This window comes from Culicoides brevitarsis, chromosome 3 (genome assembly GCF_036172545.1).
Source record: "Culicoides brevitarsis isolate CSIRO-B50_1 chromosome 3, AGI_CSIRO_Cbre_v1, whole genome shotgun sequence".
NCBI lineage: Eukaryota > Metazoa > Arthropoda > Insecta > Diptera > Ceratopogonidae > Culicoides > Culicoides brevitarsis.
Window position 1 is genome coordinate 6,280,745 of NC_087087.1, and position 21,023 is coordinate 6,301,767.

The 21,023-nt window shown below is 25.5% G+C and overlaps 5 protein-coding genes across 6 annotated transcripts; 1 reads left to right on the plus strand and 4 right to left on the minus strand.

The window, feature by feature from the left end:
• Positions 1-2,499: 2,499 nt before the first annotated feature.
• Positions 2,500-3,427, minus strand: LOC134835029 (uncharacterized). The gene is made up of 3 exons (XM_063849880.1): positions 3,220-3,427; positions 3,081-3,157; positions 2,500-2,809 (listed from the first exon to the last, which is right to left on the minus strand). Exons 1-3 carry the CDS (start codon positions 3,353-3,355, stop codon positions 2,567-2,569), a joined length of 456 nt encoding a protein of 151 aa, XP_063705950.1. The 5' UTR covers positions 3,356-3,427; the 3' UTR covers positions 2,500-2,566.
• Positions 3,428-7,491: 4,064 nt separating this feature from the next.
• LOC134834471 (uncharacterized) lies at positions 7,492-9,510 on the minus strand. The gene is made up of 3 exons (XM_063849167.1): positions 9,350-9,510; positions 8,709-8,744; positions 7,492-8,373 (listed from the first exon to the last, which is right to left on the minus strand). Exons 1-3 carry the CDS (start codon positions 9,406-9,408, stop codon positions 8,046-8,048), a joined length of 423 nt encoding a protein of 140 aa, XP_063705237.1. The 5' UTR covers positions 9,409-9,510; the 3' UTR covers positions 7,492-8,045.
• A 5,721-nt stretch (positions 9,511-15,231) lies between these two features.
• Positions 15,232-18,216, plus strand: LOC134834092 (prostatic acid phosphatase). 2 transcript variants are annotated; one of them, XR_010162145.1, is made up of 4 exons: positions 15,232-15,629; positions 15,687-15,785; positions 15,912-17,080; positions 18,150-18,216. XR_010162145.1 is itself a non-coding variant. In XM_063848635.1 (3 exons), exons 1-3 carry the CDS (start codon positions 15,525-15,527, stop codon positions 17,007-17,009), a joined length of 1,302 nt encoding a protein of 433 aa, XP_063704705.1. In that variant the 5' UTR covers positions 15,232-15,524; the 3' UTR covers positions 17,010-17,233. The 2 variants fall into 2 exon arrangements, 1 of the variants encoding a protein (XP_063704705.1); XM_063848635.1 differs by lacking the exon at positions 18,150-18,216 and having other exon boundaries at positions 15,912-17,233.
• Positions 18,202-18,864, minus strand: LOC134834093 (trafficking protein particle complex subunit 6b). Its single transcript, XM_063848636.1, has 2 exons — positions 18,728-18,864; positions 18,202-18,662 (listed from the first exon to the last, which is right to left on the minus strand). Exons 1-2 carry the CDS (start codon positions 18,791-18,793, stop codon positions 18,273-18,275), a joined length of 456 nt encoding a protein of 151 aa, XP_063704706.1. The 5' UTR covers positions 18,794-18,864; the 3' UTR covers positions 18,202-18,272.
• A 305-nt stretch (positions 18,865-19,169) lies between these two features.
• On the minus strand, positions 19,170-20,925 carry LOC134835019 (uncharacterized). The gene is made up of 4 exons (XM_063849864.1): positions 20,603-20,925; positions 20,417-20,544; positions 20,279-20,356; positions 19,170-19,528 (listed from the first exon to the last, which is right to left on the minus strand). Exons 1-4 carry the CDS (start codon positions 20,871-20,873, stop codon positions 19,463-19,465), a joined length of 543 nt encoding a protein of 180 aa, XP_063705934.1. The 5' UTR covers positions 20,874-20,925; the 3' UTR covers positions 19,170-19,462.
• Between the last annotated feature and the right edge of the window lie 98 nt (positions 20,926-21,023).

Consider the following 21,023-nt stretch of genomic DNA (forward strand, 5'->3'; position numbering starts at 1 on the left):
ATTTATTTAACGGACTTTTATTTCAAACGTTAGAAACGCATTTTGAATGCAGAGTAGGACAGTTTTACATTTCAGTACTCCTCATTTTTTGATTATTTTTCATTCAAATATCAAACATCGTTGAAAAAAAATAATAAAAAACTAATTCTTATATTTTGAGTAAAATTTTTTTAATTACAAATAATAAATATTATTAAAAATAATTAAATTAATTAAAAAATTTACTTTTAAAATTGAAATTAAATTAAATAATTTAAAAATTAAAAAAATTTAAAAAAAATTATTTTAAAAGTATTATTTTTAATTCCTTCTTTTTTCAGTTCTTGACATTTCTGACGCCACGACATCTATTTCCTCATGAATTGATTAAAATCAATAAATTTGAGTGATCAGTCCGCCTTCGCTCTCCCACACAAAACCGCATGTCATCGTCGTGGTTGATCAGCGAACGAGACAAAATAAATAAACATACATTACTAACAATAAAAATTGGTTAATTTAGAATCAAAATACATACACAGCAAAACATATGGTTCCAATTTGTTCGGAAAAAAACTTATTTTTTAATGACAAAAAGGGGGGAGAGTGAACTCAACGAACTATAAATAGTCATCGATATTTATTTACAAACAAAACTGCAGCACTTGCTGTACGGCAAAAATTAAATAACTTCAAAGCAACGCAGCATCGCGATACAAACACAACCAACCTTGACTTACAGACTTCGCATGACATAATCGAGCACGTAATTTATCTGCATCTGTTCTAAACAAAAATCTGTTGTTAAGAGAGACATAAACGAAATTGAATTCAATTGAACAAAATTTAATTATTAAATAATTTGATTATTTAGATAATTTCTATTAATTTAATTTTCTCTCATATCATTTAAAAAATTTTTTTTTGGAATGAATGAAAAAGATCAAAAGTTCATTTCTATTAAAAAATTATTCAAATAACTTTTTTTTCTTTTTTTATATCTAAAATTTATTGTTAATATATGCATGTTTTGTCTATTTCAGACATTTTGAAAAATTCTTCTATAACTCGTTTGTGTTTATGTTTTTATTTTAAATGCAGATGTTGCTTCAAAACTTGTCTAAGATTGTCATAAATTTGAAAAAAGTCTTTATTGCTGAGTTCAGAAGAAATTATATTTTTCTTTTGACACTTTTTTATTATTCCGTCACATAATTATAAAAATATTATTTTAAAAAATTTATTAACTTCAAAAGATTTTTTTACACGCAAAGAAATTTGTTTACTTGAATTTTTGATATTTTTTTTAATTTAAAATATTTTTAAAAATTTTTTGAAGTTAAAAAATATTTAAAGTAAAATTAGATTATAAATTTATTTCTAAAAATAAAAAAAATTTTTTGTTCAATATTTTATTATTTATTTATTATTTTTATTTTATAAATAATTATAATATATTTTTTTAATTTCAGATATGATATGATTTGAAAATGATGTCTTATGATCAACAAGTACCAAAAATTAAAGAGATGAAAGAGAGAAAATCTACGCTAACAATTACAGGAGAAAGAACACAATAAGCCGAGAAATAAGACGAGGTTATCGATCAAACCATGACTTAAAAGTTACAGCACCGATAATTGTGATGTAATTATGTTTGCTATTATTACTCTCCTCTCCTGTGCCTGTTTTTTTCGGCGTAATTTCTTCAAATTTTTTTTGAATGTAGGATTTTAAATGAAATGAGGAAAAGTGGGCTATAAGACACATTTTTCTAAAAATCGTTGGTTATACAATTGAAACGATTCAATATATTCTCCAAGAAAAGATGATACTATAGTATTCTTTGTGGCATCAATTGCAAATCAAATTCAACGGCACAAGAAACTCTCAAGACTTGGATACAAACTCAATGAGAATTTTTACAAGTTTGACTTACTTTTCTTCTTTTGTTTAAAAATGAAAGCGAAGTTTAAATCGAGGCTCTCGAAAATTTTTTATTTAAGAATTGTTAAATTTTAAAAAATATGAACGAAATTGAAAACTTTTGTAAAATTTTTACTTTTAAGACGAAATCTATGTCTCACGACATAAAAAGTGCTCCCTTGGAGTAAATAATCTTTAAAATTTCTTTTAATTTCATTTTTCTTTTAAAAAGACAAAAGACTTTCATTTAAAGTTTTTTGAGAAAATCAAGAGCCTTAAATGCCAAAACGAGCAAATTGAAATCGATTTGAAAAATTCTTGAAAATTCTAAACAAATTAGTAATAATTTTTCTTTGCGTGTTTTATGATGACGTTACTTACCATGAACTCTATATAAACTTACTACATTTTTATTAGAGATGAACGTTATCTTCGTCTTCTCAATAAAATATCAAAAATTAATTCATCGATGACATCATTTTCATCTCATATTTGTCTAAATTTGTTTTTTGATTGAAATTTCTCTCAAATTTTTCATACCAGATGTTAATTTTCAATAAAATCACTTTTTAATATTTTTTTTTGTTAAATAATAAATTTTCTTTAATTAAAAGACTCAAATTATTTTTTTTTTTGTACACGTAAAGATGGTCAATGATTTTTAAGCAGTTGTGACGGTTCTTGTAACGACAGTTGTTGTTCTCGTCGTTGCTGGAATAACGCCCGACATTTGGAGGTAGTAGGAGTTCACGCAAAGCCAGAAATAGACATCCAACATCCATGTGAGGAAGAGCCAGATGGCATTGGCGGGTGTTTGGAAGAACAATCCAATGATGCCAATTAATTCGATAATGAGGAAAATGAATTTTCCCCACAAATAGTATTCAACCCATTTTTGTTTTTCCTGATTTTTTTTTACAAATGAAAACAAGGAAGAGAAACAAGTCGTTAAAAAAAACGAAAGAATCATGATGTACAAAAAGCGGTTCAAAAGTTAATTTTAGACACACATTGTGTTGGAATTTTTTACACAAAATTTTTTTTTTAATATTTATCGTTTAACGCATGTTTCGCACACATCACAAAAGAACGTTTGTTCCACTTTTTGTACTCTTTTGCATATAAATTGTCACTACTTTCTTCTTTTTTTCTCGCACTTTATCACTTTTTCTTACCCTGTAAGCTCCTAACGTAAGATAAATGCCCAAAATGATGCCAACAATGAAGAAGACATAAGCGAAGAATGATCCATCTACACAAAAAATTCAAAAGATGACATCATTTTTTTCAAAAAAAAAATTTTTTTTAACTCACGTCCAGCTCCGAGATTTGTCAATAAAGCTCCCAAATTGTTAATTACCAACCAAACACCGATCGCGATAGATCCAAGTCGCAAGTCAAAAATGAAGCAGCAAAATTGAAATTGTGGAAATTTCTCAAAGAACGTCATTTTTAAAGTTTTTTAGTCTAAACAATGAACGATAAAATAAACACACAACTTGTCAATTTCTAAACTCAACCGGACCACGATTAACTTAAAAATAAACCAAGACACTGCGTGGCGCGTAGTAATGCATTCAAGTTGTTGTAGTATGGGTCTGACTGACTATGTCTCGAAGTAAATGGAATGAACGACGTTCAACCACACATGCATAGGTATTACTTTCACACATGTACAAAAAAAAATTATTTATTTAAAAAAAACCGGTGAATTTTTATTTTGATTATAAAACCGTGTGTTGTTGTGATTTCTTATTCTTCTTCTTCGTTTTTTTATTTATTTCAAAATGAATCTGTTCATTTTATTTATTTTTTATTTATTTCCGAGCCGGTTCTAAAGCAATGTCCAAAAAGCGGTCAAGCGAATCGATTGTGTAATCGTATATTTTTATGATAAAAAAATATTATTTTTTAAGAAAAAGGGAACATTTTTTTGTATGGAAGATTTTTTTCTGAAAAGAATACAAAATTATGTGGGAATTAAAAACCAGTTCTTGAAGAAAAATATTTTTTGAGGGTTTTCGGGGAATTGCGTCATTATTGTTGTATAACTGGAGATATGTTTGGCAAAATGCTTAAGAAGTAACCTTGAAGTTATGATTTTTTTTGTCAAAAAATTTTTACAGCGGTTCCATATTTTAATGGAAATTAATTGTTTTGTTTAATTTTTTTAATTTAATTTAAAATAAATTTTTTAAATAAGGAAAGAAAGTGAAATCAAAGAAGAAATTTAAAAAATAGAAAAATTAGTATTCAAGATGTTAAAATTGAATTATTATTTCAATTGGAGAAGTTTTACAAATTCAAGTAACGTTTGATGCGTACTAACACTTGGCAAGTCTTATTTGTCGATCGCATATTTTTAGTTTCGTGTTACAGCGGTAGTATTATAGTAAACAATGTTAACATGAAGAAGGTAAATAAATGGAGATATCGGAGTATTATGTGTCAAAACAAACAGAAGTAAAAAAAATATTAATTTTTTATTTTTTTTTATTCTTCTATAATTATTTAGCTAAAGTTAAAAATAAAAAAAAATAAATTAAATTTAATTAAATTAAATAAAATTTATTTTTTTTTTAATTTGAAAATTTTATTTAATTCAAATACTTAATTTTTTTAATAGTTTATTAACTTAATTAAATTATATTAAAAATAAAAAAAAATAATAAATTAATTAATTTTTAATTATTTTTTTTTTAAATTATGTTTTGAGAAATTTTTTTTTATTATTTTTTGTAACTTTATTGGATTTATTTTTTTTTAATTATAAAATTATTTTTTATACAATAACAATTTAACATTAAAAAAATAAATTTTAATTTTGCACATATTATTTTAATTGAGTTCAAAAAAAAACTGACAAATAAAAATTAAATTTAAAAAAATTTTTTCAAATTTCAGGTCTTTTTAAAAAGTGAAGATTTTTTGTTTATAAAATAAAAATTAATTTAAATTTAATTAAAAAAAAAATTTCTTTATTTTCAAAACTCTTTTTATAATGATATATTAAAATTAAAGATTTAAGTTGATTTTATTTATTAAAAAAAATTAAATAGAAATAATAGAAAAAATTAAATTAATAAAAATTAATAAATTAAATATTTTAATTAACTTAATATAATAAAATTTAAATAGAATTAATTAAAAAATTAAATTAATAAAATTCATTAAATTAAAATTAATAAATTAAGTTTCTTAAATTCATTAAAAATTAATAATTTAAATTATTTATTTTTTTATTTTATTTTTTTAAATTAATTTTATTTTTTATTTTAATTAAAAAATTTTTAAATAAAAAAATATAAATATAAAAATAATTTTTATTTTGTTTAAAAAATTATTTAAAAAAAATCTTAAATTTGATAAAATTGATAGAAAAAAAAATATTTAACAATAATTTATTTTTCAAGAAATTTTGATATAAATTTTCATATGAAACGAAAAAAATCTAACAACTTGTAAATCAAACTGCATTATAAATACTGCAGATTGAAAACATTTGTCTACAATAAAAGTAACATTTTAAAAATAGCTCCAAAAGAATTTTCGGTAGTAAACAAGACAAACCACAGAACGGAAGTCAAAGCAATTAAAATAAACATTATAATGTAAATTTTCACAAGTTTCTATAAATTTCTATAAAAAAAACAAAATTTTTCTAAACTATGACTAACAATCGATCTCCCGTATCAGCTTATAAACTATAATTTTGAGTCATTGAAGATTGTTTATTTGGTCATTCTGATGATGATTAAAGTATTAATCAACCTCCGTTATTGTTTGCCTCGCGAATAGAACACACATTATCTCACACACAATTTTTGTCGATTACTTCACGAACGACTCAAACTGACTCGGCTCTGATGTCATCGGATCTGCGGTATCTCATTGTTTATGCAAAATCTGTATTATCTAAGTGTTTGTTGCGGAATGTCGCTCGTAGCCAAGGCAAGGTTATCAGTTCATTGCTTGAAGTTTGTGATATTTTCAATGAAATTGAGAAGAGGCACGACTCTGATGATTTTTTACCAAAAAAGTCTTTGAATAAAAAAATGATGGAATAAAAGAATTAAAAATGGAAGAATTTGAAAAAGGGTAAAAAAGTTATTTGAATAGTTTTGTTTGAACAAATAAATTAAGGTAAGTATGAAATTTCATGACTTAATAATTTTTTTTTTCAGCATAAAAATCAACTTCTATAAAAAAACTGAAGCTTCTGAATAGTTTTAGAGAGAAAACGAGGCGTTTTATTACTTTTTTAGAAATTATCGGTATCCATACGAGCGATCTTTTCACGAAATATCGTATCTTATCTGTACAAAAGCTTAATGACGTAACTTAACAAAAGGCTTTAAGGTTTTTATCTAACTTCAAAGAATGGATTTTCGAGATTTAGCTTACTTACAATTTTTCATCTTAAACAAAAATGCAGAAAATTTTAAATTCTTTTGAATTTCTTGTCGTTTCGCTCAAATTTTTAAAATTTTATAAGAGGTAAAACAAAAAAAATTTTTTTTTTGATCCATCATAAACATTATATTAACAAAACATAATTTTGAATAAAAAAATTAAATAAAAATAAGAATTTTTAATAATATTTAATTTTTAATAAAATTTATTTTTTTTTAATAATACCTAAATTTATTTAAATTTTAAATATTTATATATTTTGAAATATTTTTTTTATTTTACTCTTTTATTATTTATTTATTTTTTATTTTTATTTAATTTTTCATTTATTTTTTTAAACTAATAATTATTCAAATTAGTTTTATTATTTAAATTAAATAAAAAATTAATTATTATTTTAAAAAATTAATAAAAAAATAAACAAAAATTTTTTTAAATACTAAAAAAATAAATTTTAAAATATTTTATTAAATTGAAGCAAAATTTAATTTTATTGAGGTTTTTTATTAAATTTATAACATGAAAGCTATAAAAATTTCGTTTCTGTAAATTTCATCAAAAATTAAAAAATTTTAAGTACTTAATAAAAAAAATCTTAAAAGAAATGTCTCAAAAAAATATTAATTTATTTATCATCTTTATTGAACTTAATTGCCTTAATTGACAAAATTCGAGCTTAAAAAATTCTTAAAATTTAAAAAAATCAAAAATTTTACAAAAATCTTCATAAAATATTTTTTTTTAATTAAAAATTTAATTAAAAAATTTAATTAATTTAAAAAAAATTATTTAAAAAAAATTTAATAAAAAATTAAATAAAATTTATAAAAAATTTAAATAATTTTTATAAATAAAATAAAAATAAAATTTATTTATTTATAAAAATGAATTGAAAAAAAATATACAAAAATATTCAACTTTGAACTCAACCCAAAAAAAAAATTTTTGAACTCAAAAATTACGTAACCCAAAAAAAATCGTTAAAATCACCTGCCGGTCATTTACACTCTTATTCCCTTGACTCTTTAATTAAATATGACGCCATTAATCAGAGCATTAAATTAACATTGTCACTGCCATGCCTTTCCCTTCCCGTACTTGCCTTTTATCCAGAAACTTTCCGCTTCACCAAGAAAATAAAACGCATGTTATTTTTGTTTTGTTTACAAATTAATTCATGTAGGTTTTTATTTATTTATATTTCCTTTCTCTACTGCTTCTTCTTTTAATTTTTCAAACAAAAGTATAAAAAAAATTAAACTTAGTAAGAAATTCGCGATAATATCTGTTTCTGTAATTAAATAAAAAAAAATATCTCTTGGAAATTCCTCATTCTGACCTTTTTATTGCGGCTCAAAGAACATCAACTTTCAACTTTTTTTTTATTTTTTTCTGTTTCGAATGTTTTGCGTGAGTTTTTGTGTTTGTCATGGTCGCAAAAGTAGTCGGTTCTATTTTATTTTTTGGGTAGATTTTTGTTTTTATGACATCATCGTCCGTCTTTTGAGTATTTGTTAATGTTCTATCGCCGAAATAAAAAAATAAAAATGTTTTTCTTTTTTTTATTGATTGTGTCTGGGCCCCTTTTTGAGGTGTGTGTGTGTCTAATTAATTTATTTAATAGAAAAAAAATTTTTTTTTTTGCGAAATGTGTGTGAAAAAATACTTATTTTAGTTTTTTGTGTGTGATAAATGCTTTGAACACTTGTTAGCTGCGGAACGAAAATTTATGATCCGCCCAATTCTTGGTAGTAGCTGTTGACGCATAACCAGAAATAGATTTCCAGGATGAGCGTGATGGCTTGCGTGGTGCCATTTTGGTTGTTTTTGTGGTAGAAGTTGTTGATGGTGCCCAAGCAAACGAGCACGATGAAGACAATTTTGGCGTACAAGTAGATGGCGATCCAGTTGGCGCGACGTTGCATCGCTCCGAACAACAAGAGCAAGTTGATCAAGACGCCGATGGCGAAAATGATGGCATTTGTCACGAGTTCATTGCGCGTTCCGTACGTATCGATGGCACGAATGTTCTCCCATAATTGGGCGCCGAAGTTTCTTTATGAAAATTAAGAAAAATTTTTTTTGAGATAAGATTTTTTAAAATTTTAATGAATCATTAAAAGCAAATGCGCGGAATGCAAATTAACGAAGCGCAATTAATTTTTTGCGCTGAACAGCTTCTAACTCATGACATCATGAAGCTAATTTTATGACACTGTCCCACTTTTGAATTTTTTATTTTTTGCGAGAAACCTGATATTAAATGTTTGTTTAATATTTTTTAGCTTCAGTTATTGAAGGTCACTTATTTCACATTTAACTATTTGCGCTTAATTTTTTATTTGTTTTTTTTAATAATGATAAATTTTTTTTTACACTTTAATACTTACAATAATCCGAGTACTGCGATGACGACGCATCCAATTCTGAAAAAAATTAATAAAAATTATTTTTAATAAATTATTTTAAAAAAAAATTAATTAATTAAAATTAAATTAAAATTAAAAAAAAAAATAAAATTTAAAAAAATAAATTTTTTTTCATTGAAAATTATTTAAAATAAATTTAATAAAATATTTTAAAACAAAAAATTCTTATTTTTCTATTAATTTTTTTTTTTTTTATTTTATAATGAATAATTTCTTATTAAATAAAAAAAAAATTTTTTTAAAAATATTTTTTTTAATTTTAAATAAAAATGAAGAAAATATTGATTTAATAAAATTTATTTAAAATAATTTTATTTAAATAATAAAAAATTTTTTATTTTATTTAATTTAAAATATAAAAATTTATTTATTTTAAAATTTTTCTTTTAAGTAAAAAAATATTTATTAAAAAAATAATATTTTGATTTTTTATCAAATTTAATTTTTATTTAATTAGAAATTACTTAAAATAAAATAAATTAATTTAATTAAAAAAAAATAATTCAATAAAACTTTTTTAATTATTTACAATGAAATTATAGAAAAATATTTAAAAAATTATTTTATTTTAATTAATTCAATTTTTGATATAAAAAAATTACCTGAGCTCAATGCAGAAGCAACAGTTTGGAAATCTTGGAAAAATTCCGAGTAAACCCATGTTCTATAAATACTTTTTTTTATTATTTAATTTTATTAATTTCACTGAGATTCTACGACGACGATGTTGTCGATATCGCGTTCCGTTGAGTAATAAACAACTTTTTTGTCAGACGCTTGACAGAAAATAAAATTTTGACGCTGTTGCACGATGAAGTCATTGCACTAACACACAGAACGAGTTGTCGTCGTCGTCGTATATTCGTGAGTGCCTTTCGATTTCAACGCTTACTACATGGAAAAATTTTTACGCTGTTTTGTTTTTGTTTTCATTTTTTTCAGATGTTAAAGGTATTTTTTTGTGTGAATGCCGCCCATGTAAGTTTTTACAATTGTTCGAGTTCGAGTTGTTCATGCGTGCGACGCGTTTCTACGCATTTTTTGGCGTCGTCGTTGGATGATTGAAGACTTCAAGGTGATGTAAATGATTTTGAATGCTTTGTGGATGCATTTTTTTTTTGGGTAATAATCGTTACAAAAGTTAATGGTTGTCATTAATTTTTTGAAGTGGGATTTTTCACAGTTGTTAATTTTTTTATTTTTTGTTTTTTAGAAAAAAAATGTTTGTCGCTCATAATTTTGACAAGCTAATGAAGAGTCTTAATAAATTATTGCGAACAATAAATCACGAGAAAATGCGACATTTTGATTCATTTGATGGAAGAAATTTCGTTAATTATTTATTTTATTAAGATTAAAATTTTTCTAAAAATTCCTCTAAAATTATTTAAAAATTAAATTATTTTTTTGTTGATGATTTTTTTTTATTAAAAAAATATTTTTTAAGCATTTTAAAATTTTTTTCAAGTTTTTTTTTTTCAGAAAAAATTAAAGTTTTAATAAAATTAATTTTATTATTTAATTATTTTATTTTTATTATTTATTTATTTTTCTATAATTTTTATCTTCTATTTTTATTTCTTCTCTTATCAGACAAAATTAGGATTTTTATCACAATGTCAACATTTTTTCTCCATCTGTGTTAATTTTGCATGTATTTTTTTAAATACATTTGTGCAAACATCACAAATTTATATAAAATTTTTTTAGTATTATTCTCATTTTAAGTTGAAGATTTTAAGAAATAGAACATATTTTGGATAAAAATGAGAAATAAATTATCTCGATCAGCATTTCTTGCTTACGGATATATTACCTTAGTTACCATTATGATTTTTGTAATTATTTACGAGTAAATAATTATTTTTTTTTAATATTTTAAATTTTATTAATTCAATTTTTCTTTCAGAACTAATGTCGTTCCTCAAGAAATGTTGAAGAAACCAAACCATGTCAACAAAAGCACAGAAAAACCGCAATTCTTAAACAAAAGTTCAGTGAAAAGTGTTCAAAAATTAAATTATTTCAAAAATAAGGATCTCGAAATAGAAGTAGATGTCAGTAGTTTACCTCTTTTTTACAAAGAAGACAATTCAAGTGATCGATTAGTTAATCAACTACTTTACAAACCCCCAGATTACGACAATTACATTAGAAATGTGACAATTGAAGATTATAAAAAAATATTTCTTCTCGATGGAATAAGAGCAATTTATGGAACAGAGCTCGGAGAAAGAAATTTTGAAAATTGCAGTGTTTCTACTTGTTCTGTTATTAATGATCATTCTGAAGCTGATTTGGTAATTTTCACTTCCGGAGGAACTCCAAACAAAACTCATCCCGAACAACTTCTCATGGTTTACGCCTTAGAAAGTCCTTATCATTTTCCGTTCAAAGGAAATTTCGATTGGACTTCAACTTATCGACGTGACAGCGACATTGTCGCCCCCTATGGTCAATGGGAGTATTACGACAAAAAGATCACACAAATGGCGCAAAATAGAAATTACGCCGAAGGCAAGACGAAAAAAGTTGCGTGGTTCGTTTCTAATTGTGTAGCTACCAATAAACGCTTAGAATTTGCGAAAAACCTCTCACAGTTTATCCAAACCGATATTTACGGACTTTGTGGAGATCCAAATTTAAAATGTCCTCGCTACAATGCAGAAGAATGTTTAAAAATGCTTCAAACCGATTACAAATTTTACTTGGCTTTCGAAAACTCAAATTGTCGTGATTATCTTACGGAAAAAGTTTTTCTCAATGCTTTGCAAAACAACGTTCTGCCAATTGTAATGGGAGGTTTTCCGGAAGATTATCGAAAAATCCTGCCAGAAAAGTCTTATATTCACGTCGATGACTTTAGTTCAGTCGAAAACCTCGCAGCTTATTTGAATCTTCTCGATAAGGACGATGTCCTGTACAATTCCTACTTCAAATGGAAAGGAACAGGAGAATTTATTGATACTCAATATTGGTGTCGAGTATGTGCCATGTTACATATTCCCGAAAAGGATCCAAGTAAATATAGTTTAAGTAACACGAGTTTCCATGAATGGTGGGCAGGTAAAGGAGTTTGTGAACCTCTTGTTCCTTTTCTTGATTATATGGGATAGCATAAAGTTAGAATTAAGATTTTTTTTATCAGTGTTAAAAAAGTTATGAAGGAACAAGAATTGAAAAAGTAAAAAGTTCTTCATTCAAAAAAGTATTTCGTTCGTGTTTTGCCTTTCTCCTTCCTTATACTATATTTTCGTTTGCCATTGTTTTAGGGGTGTGTGCTTATGAGGAGTTTCAATTTTATATGATAGGTAGGACATGACAGTGAGCAGAACAGTGCTCTTTTATAAGTTTAGCAAATTATGCTTCTTTGAGTCAAAAAAATCCATTCGATGAATAAGGTTAGCGTATTTCCAAATAAAGTATACTATAAGTTTTTCTTCCATTAGATTTGTTTTCAGAATTTGGTATGGCGTATCCTTTTCATATTTGTGATCAATTTGACTTTAGTTCCGTTTACATCCTGAGTTCCTTCATTTTGGACTTTCTGAAAATGAAATAAAATAAAAATAGAATAAATAATATAATAAATAAAAAATAAAAATAAGACAAAAATTACATATAATAAACTTTTTTTTGCATTAAATTTACTTTAAATTAATTTTTTTAATTAAATTAAAATTTTTATTTTTTTATTTATATTTTTCATTCAGATTTTGCCATATGATTTTTGTCAAAATGTCAACATTTTTCTCTATGTGTTAATTTTACATGTATTTTTTAAATACATTTGTGCAAACAATACAAATTTATATTAATTTTTTTAGTATTTTTTCTCATTCATAGTTAAAATTTCTAATAAATAGAACATATTTTGGTTTAATAAATACGTAAAAAATGAGAAATAAAATATTTCGATCTGTATTTCTTGCTTATGGTATCATCTCATTAGTTCCTATTATGATTTTTATCATCATTTACGAGTAAATTTTGATAATTTTTAATCTACAAAAAAATAATAATTCAAAAATTTCTTTCAGAATTAATACAGTTCCTCAAGAGATGTTAATTAAGCCATATTCAAACAAAAATATAGCAATATGCTTAAACAAAAGTAAAGAAAATTCAGTAAAAAGTCTTCAAAAATTAAATTATTTCAAAAATAAGGATCTCGAAATAGAAGTAGATGTCAGTAGTTTACCTCTTTTTTACAAAGAAGACAATTCAAGTGATCGATTAGTTAACCAACTACTTTACAAACCCCCAAATTATAACAATTACATTAAAAATGTGACAATTGATGATTACAAAAAAATATTTATTCTCGATGGAATAAGAGCAATTTGGAAAACGGAGTTCGGAGAAAGAAATTTTGAAAATTGCAGTGTTTCTACTTGTTCTGTTATCAATAATCATTCAGCAGCTGATTTGGTAATTTATACCTTTGGATCAGCTCCAAAAAGATTGAATTCGGGACAACTTCTCATGGTTTACGCCTTAGAAAGTCCTTTTCATGCTCCAATTAAAGGAAATTTCGATTGGACATCAACTTATCGACGTGATAGCGACATTGTCATTCCATATGGTCAATGGGAGTATTACGACAAAAAGATCACACAAATGGTGCAAAATAGAAATTTCGCCGAAGGAAAGACGAAAAAAGTTGCGTGGTTTGTTTCTAATTGTAGAGCCCGAAATAAACGCTTAAAATTTGCGAAAAAACTCTCAAAGTACATCCAAACCGATATTTACGGAGCTTGCGGAGATTTAACCTTGAAATGTCCTCGCGATAAAGAAGCGGAATGTTTAAAAATGCTTCAAACCGATTACAAATTTTATCTGGCTTTCGAAAACTCAAATTGTCGTGATTACCTCACGGAAAAAGTTTTTCTCAACGCTTTGCAAAACAACGTTCTGCCAATTGTAATGGGAGGTTTTCCGGAAGATTATCGAAAGATACTGCCAGAAAAGTCTTATATTCACGTCGATGACTTTAGTTCAGTCGAAAGTCTCGCAGCTTATTTGAATCTTCTCGATAAGGACGATGTCCTGTACAATTCCTACTTCAAATGGAAAGGAACAGGTGAATTTATTGATACTCAATATTGGTGTCGAGTATGTGCCATGTTACATATTCCCGAAAAGGATCCAAGTAAATATAGTTTAAGTGATGTGAATTTTGAAGATTGGTGGTCAGGTAATGGAGTTTGTGAAAATTTCGAACCTTCTTTTGATTACATAGGATAACATAAAAATAGAATTAAGATTTTTTTTATCAATGTGAGAAAAGTTATGAATGAACAAGAAAGAACATTAAAAAACGAGAAAGAAGAAACCATAAAAGTTAAACAATTCTTTTGTGTGTAGGTATTTTAAAATTAAGGACTTCTCGATTTATTTTTCCCGAGTTTCGGAGTTCGAATTCAGGAATCTCTGAACATATTACGGTTTCTACTTTTTTTTTAGTTTTTAGATCTGATACTTGAATAGTTTTCAAAATTTAAAACAAGTCTTGTTAAAATTTAAAATTGATTTTTAAATATTCAAGTTAGAAGCTTAGCTCATTTTGTTTTCCTACGTTTTTATATAATTTTCGATATTTCAGCTAATTTTCAGTTGATCCGGTTAAAGATAAAGGAATTATCAAAAGACATGATAAATTTGAAGAGCCAAAGCTATTTTTGATCTTTATATGCTAAAATGTAAAGGACTGTTCATTCAAAATAGTTTTTCATTTGTATTTTGCCTTTCTCCTTCCTTATACTATATTTTCGTTTGCCATTGTTTTAGAGGCATATGCTTATGAAGAGTTTCAATTTTATATGATATTGTGGGCAGGAAACTGAGCAAAATAGTGCTCTATTATAAGTTTAGCGGATTTTGCTTCTTTGAGTCTTCTTTTAAATGATGTTGCTATTTCACGAAGATTCCATTCCATGAATAAGTTCAGCGTATTTCCAAACAAAGTATTCTGTAAGCTTAAGTAGAATTTGTTTTCAGATATTGGTATGGTATTTTTGGTATTTTTTATATTTGTTGTTAATCTATGAATAAAAAATATTGAAAACAAAAAAATATAAAAATTAATTAATGAAATAAAAAATAAATTAAAAATTAAATTATAAAAAAAAATTAAAATAAATATAAAACAAAAAATTAAATTTAAAATAAATGCAAAAAAAAATATAAAAATTATTAAAAAATTAAAAAAAAATAAATTAAAAATTGAATTTTAAAATTAAAATAATTTTTCAAAATTTAAAATTCAATAAAATAAATTATTGCAAAAAATAAAAATTTGAAAAAAATAAAAATTAAACAAATTTTATAAAAAAAAATAATTAAAAAAAATATTAAATATAAAAATTATATTAAAATAAATAGATATAAAAATAAAGTAAATAAATAAAAATATGAAAAATACCCGATACTCGAGCATCCAAACACCCGCAAAACTCGAACCCCATTTCGACATCGACTTGTTTCGAATCGAGTTAACACACAGTTTCGGTCCAAAATTAAACAAAAAAATTATAAATAGTAACTGATAAACGACAAAACATCTTATCTCGACTTCTTTTGTTTGATTTCTGTAAATAAAAAGAGACACACACGCAAATACCAAGCCGTAAATAACTTACTTTCCAAATCCATCAAATTTGTGAGTGCAGTTTCTGTTTGTCTTTCATCATTGAACGTTGCTGAGCTTGACTTTGACTTCATGGCATTTTGTAATTGTAATTAATTTTGCAAGAAAAGTACTGAAAACCAAGAGAAATGGCTCTGATGTGTTTAAAAGGAGTCCTTTTGCTGCTCATTTGCATTCAAATTTCCGCCGGCAATGAGGTCTTGGACAAAGGAAAACTGGTTTTTAGCCATATTGTGAGTTAAATTACGTCATTTTCGGCAAATTTTAGAATTAATTATTTTTTTTTTTAGATTTATCGACATGGCGATCGAACCCCTATCGAGCCATATCCAAACGACCCGTATCGCGATGCATCCGAATGGCCTACTGGATGGGGGCAATTAACAAATGTGAGTCATTTTGTGTTGTTATCTAACACGTTTGCGATAAAATTGCATTTTTCTTATCTTTTTTTCGCTGTACCTTGACCTTCATTCTTATCTGTCATGTTTTTCGTGTCTTTTCCTGCTTCGTAGTTGGGCAAGCAGCAACATTACGAGTTGGGGAAATGGTTGCGGCAACGTTATAACTCCTTGCTGAACGAGACTTATTCGAAAAATGAGATTTATGTGCGTTCCACGGATGTAGATCGAACACTAATGAGTGCTCAAGCCAATTTAGCGGGTCTTTATCCGCCCAAAGGAAAGGATATCTGGAACGATGAAGTCGCATGGCAACCAATTCCCGTTCATACAGTCCAAGAAAAGCACGATAAGGTTCTCGCTGCGAAGAAATCTTGTCCCGCTTACGATTATGGATTAAGAAAATTGCGAGATTCCGACGAATATCGTAAAATTAATGAAAAAAACAAGGCGCTGTATGATTATGTGACGGAAAAAAGCGGGCGTCGCATCGTCAATATGGAAGGCATCCAATTTATGTACAGCGTGCTAAATATCGAACAAATTTACAACAAAACCTTACCTGAATGGACCAAAGCTGTCTTCCCGGATAAGATGAAACCCATTTCCGGACGATCTTTTGCCACGTATACTTACACAAGACCCTTGGCGAGACTCAAATCCGGTCCGCTGCTCAAAGAAATGCTCGAACGTTTCACGAACAAGACCCACAAACGACTTTCGCCCGATCGGAAAGTTTGGATGTACAGCGCCCATGACACGACAGTCGGAAATATCCTCAACACGTTGAAAGTTTTCGAGTATCACAGTCCCCCCTATCGAGCATGTGTCATGTTGGAACTTCGCGAGTACCAGAATGAAGCATTTGTCTCGGTTTTTTATAAAAATACTTCAGCCGAACCCCAACTCATGGATCTCCCGGGATGCGGTGTCGCTTGTCCCTTGGAAAAAATGTACAAACTTTATGCGGATGTTCTGCCGGAAAATTGGGAAGCCGAGTGTAATAATGTTCCCGTTGAAGGCACGCAATTTTTGGTTGATTCGTTGCATTTTGATCCGGCAATGGCAGGCGGATTGCAAACGACGTTGATTGTGATTGTATCGGCTGTGGTAATTATGTGTGTGGTTTTACTCATTTTGGGTGCCATGATACTGTATCGTCGTCGCGGATATCATGACGAGGATAAGTGGTATTATCGCATCGATGGATGACAAGCGGAAAGGGATTTGTTGAATGTTTAAAATGAGATCTCAGAAATTCAGGACATTTTATTATTGTTAAGGTAGATGCGATGAGGAAAAGTGTTTCAAGTTAGAATTTTTTTTTTTTTTTGCAAATTTTTAATTTTTTTTTAATTAAATAAATATTTTTGATGATAAAAAATTTAAATTTATTTTTTTTAATTAAAAATTTAATTAAATTAAATTATTTTTTTTTTAATAAAAATTTTGATATTAAAAAAAAATTAAAATTTTATTTGTATTTTTTTTAATTAAAAATGAAGTTGAAATAAAATATTTTTTTTTAATTAAAAAATTTAAGCAATTCCCATGAAATTTTAATAAGTTTTTTTTTAATCGAAAATATCAGAAAAATCGTTTGAAATTAAAATTTTATAAAAATTTGAATAGTTTTCATATTAAAAAAAAAATTGAAAATTTAAAAAAATTCTTAATAATAATAATAATTAATTTTTTTTTTCATAAATATAAAATTATTAAAAATTTTTTTTTTAAAATTCTTAAATGTCAGTTCAAATTTTAATGATCGTTAAAAATTCAAAATTAATTAATTTTTAAGAAACCAAAATGAAATTGTTTTTAAGAAGAAAATTTTAAGAAGATTTTAAGAAGAAAATTTTTAAACTTGTTCAAAATTTTTAGATTTTTGTTAAAAAAAATTAAAATAAATTCTTCAAGAATTCAAAAAAAAAAAAGAAATAAAATAATGAAAAAAATATAATTTTGATTTAAATATCACAAAAAAAATGTAAAAAATTAGAAGAAAATTTTAAAAGTCAAAATTGTGCCATATTTTAACAAAATTTGTTAATAAAATTCGAAATGTCAATTTAAAAAATTTCCGTTAAAATTTGAAATTCATAAATTTAAATAAAATACAGTTAAAAAAATTTAATTATGAAGAAAAAAGTAATAAATTTTAACTTTTCAAATATTTTTTTTGACAAAAATTCATAATTTTCATAAAAAAAATAATATTTTTATAGTTAAAATTATTTTGTATAATTTTCAACTGTAAAATTTTAAAAATTTTTTAATTAATTTTCAAAAATCATAATTTTACGAAATATTTTATTTTGTAACATGAAACATTTTTCCTCATTGTTGAAGCCAAAAATTAAACTAAAAAAAAAAATTGTGAGACTGTTAAAAATTTCTATGAAAATCTAAATAAAAATACTTTTTTGATGAACTTTAATTAATTTTTTAATATTAAAAAATAAAAATATTTTTTTATCCCCTTGACACTTGAATGTGAAATTTACACGCTGGCAATGCCGAAACTTCCGCTGTCACAATTGAAGTAATTCCCAAATTCGCTAAACTTCCTCGCAGCATGCCACACGTAAACGCCACATATTTCGGCGCGTGTTCCAAATACTGCGAACCCGTCGAAAGCTTATTCAAAAATCGGAATGAATTATCTTGCAACACATAAACGCCCTGATGATTCGTTCGCAAGTTGTCAATTTGTTTCTTGTAGATCGACGACCAGAAATCCGTGCAAATGAACTTCATTGTGTCGAGTTCGTCCTTGAAACGGGGATAATCTCGTGTGAGACGCTCAATTATGCGATATCCAGTGGTATAGCCGATGTATTCGAGTTCAGCGAGATCATTATCCTGAAAGAATTAAAATAAATTTTAAATTAATTTTTGAGGGATTTTTTGATGAAATTTGGAGTTACCTTGTCCTTCACGCAATAATTGACGAGCTCGGAATGTAAATAATCGAAGAGAATCTCCTCGGACATGATTTTTTGTTAATTAATTTACGATTTTTTGAAGATTTTAATTTAATTGCACCGAAAATTTATCAAAACAAATGTAAATAATCCCAATGAGCGAGAGTCCCAATGCACAAAAATTCGAAAAAAATGATAAAATAAATTAATTAAAATTTAAATTAAAAAAATAATTTAATTTAATAAAAATTTAATTAAAAAAAAAATAATTTAATTTAAATTAAAATTTTTAAAAAAAAATTTAAATTTAAAAAAATTAATTAAATTAAAAAAATATTTTTGAAATTTTAAATAAAAAAAAATTTTAATTTTTAAAAAAAAATCAACTTTAAATAAATAAATTAATTTGATTTTTTTTTATCTTTAATTATTTATTTATTTAATTCTAATATAACAGTCAAAATTTTTATTTTTATTTTTAATTGAACAAATTCTGCGTTTGCGACGAAGGAAGTTACAATAAACTTCTTTTTGGATTAATTTTCGTGTTTTTAAAGCTAAAACACTTTACAAAAAATCTTAAATCTACCATAAGTTCATTTTTTATTTATTTTTATTCATGGAGCGAATGAAGCTGAGCTGTTAACTTTTTTCTTTAAGTTTTTTTGTTTTTCTTTAGAAGAAGAAATTTTCTTTAAATTTATTGATGGCAAGTCTGCGTCTCTCGCGATCCTTTTGCTATCTCAGCACGCCGTGCATTAATTTGTAACATAATTCAAGACATTCGAGGTTCGGTAATAAATTCTAAAAATAAAAAAAAAATTGTTATTAAAATATTTTTTTGAGGTTAAAAATTCTCAAAAATTTAATTTCAAATAAAAAAAAAATTAAAAATAATTTAATTGAATTAAATTAATTTAGAAAAAAATATTAGTAAATTAGGCATCTGAATTTTGGGATGGAAAAAAAAATTTTTAAAAATATAATTCTCTAAAAAAAAACTTTTTAGGGAATTTTTTGATTTCACAAAAATTTTGTTCATTCAAAATATTTAGAAATTAAAAAAATAAAAATTTTAGAACAAAAAGGAAAAAAAATCTTAAAGGTATTTTATTCTAAAAAATTTAAACTAAAAAAAAATTCAAAAAAAAATATTTAAAATGAAAAGAAATTAAATATTAATTATTTCTTTAATTTTAATTAAAATTATAATTCTTGTTAAATTTTTTTATCTTCAAAATTTTAATATTTTAGAAAAATTTTTTAACATTTTATGAAAAAAAATAATTAAATTTAATAGAATAAAATTTTAAAATATTAATATTCAATGATTCACTAAAAAAATTATTTTTAAGTAATTTTTCATTAGATAAAAATGGGAATTTTAATTGTTTTCTTCACAAATATTTTGATTTTTGAGAAAAAATTTTAAACTTTACTTTCAATAAAATTTGTTTTTAAAAAAAATTTAACTAAAAACCAAGTTTTGAAGAAAAAACGAGCAAATTTTCCCCTTTAACGTTGAATTTTTGCCTAAAAAATTAAAATTCTTACACTGAAAAGTGTGATAATCGGCTTCTCCTTACAAATCGACCCTTTTGTAAGCACGTCAAGTACGTAAATGACTTTTAACTAAAATAAAAATAATAATTTTCATCACTTTTTCAGAAAATTAATCGAAAAAAAACTCACGTTGTAAATAACTTCATTAATAACGACGTCTTGAAGACATTTTTCGGGAATCAGCAGATTGGAAACCTTCCCGAAGGCAAAACTCGTGCACGTTTGCAGTCCAAAATTTCTCACCAACGTAACTTTTTCTTCAAAAAAAAAATCTTAAAAAGTTAAAAAATCATAAAATTCTCGAAAAATTCTTACCTGACTTCACGAGACCCGCAAACGTGTAAACCAGAATCAACATCGTGCTGCCAAAAATGATGTTCGCGATGAAAAAGTGCTTTGCCATCATGATATAAAGCAAATAAAGCACCGACGACACTGCGATCCATTTGATGCGGGAACGTTTCACGGCAATAAATTCCCCATTCTCGATCTCGATTTCCAGCGTATTTTCCAAATTTTGTGTGAATTTGACTCGGAGTTGTGTGCCGCTGCTCGATTGAAAGACTTTTGTGTAACGCTGTTTCATTTTTTTCCGCAGAATTTCTCCGAATTCATTTGTTTTGAATAATTTACAAGATTTTTGACTTGCTCACTGGGATTTTTTTGAGAACAGCTGATTTCTGTTTATGCTCCGTGCTCGAGAACGATGATATCATTTTGTTCCGTACAAGGTCAA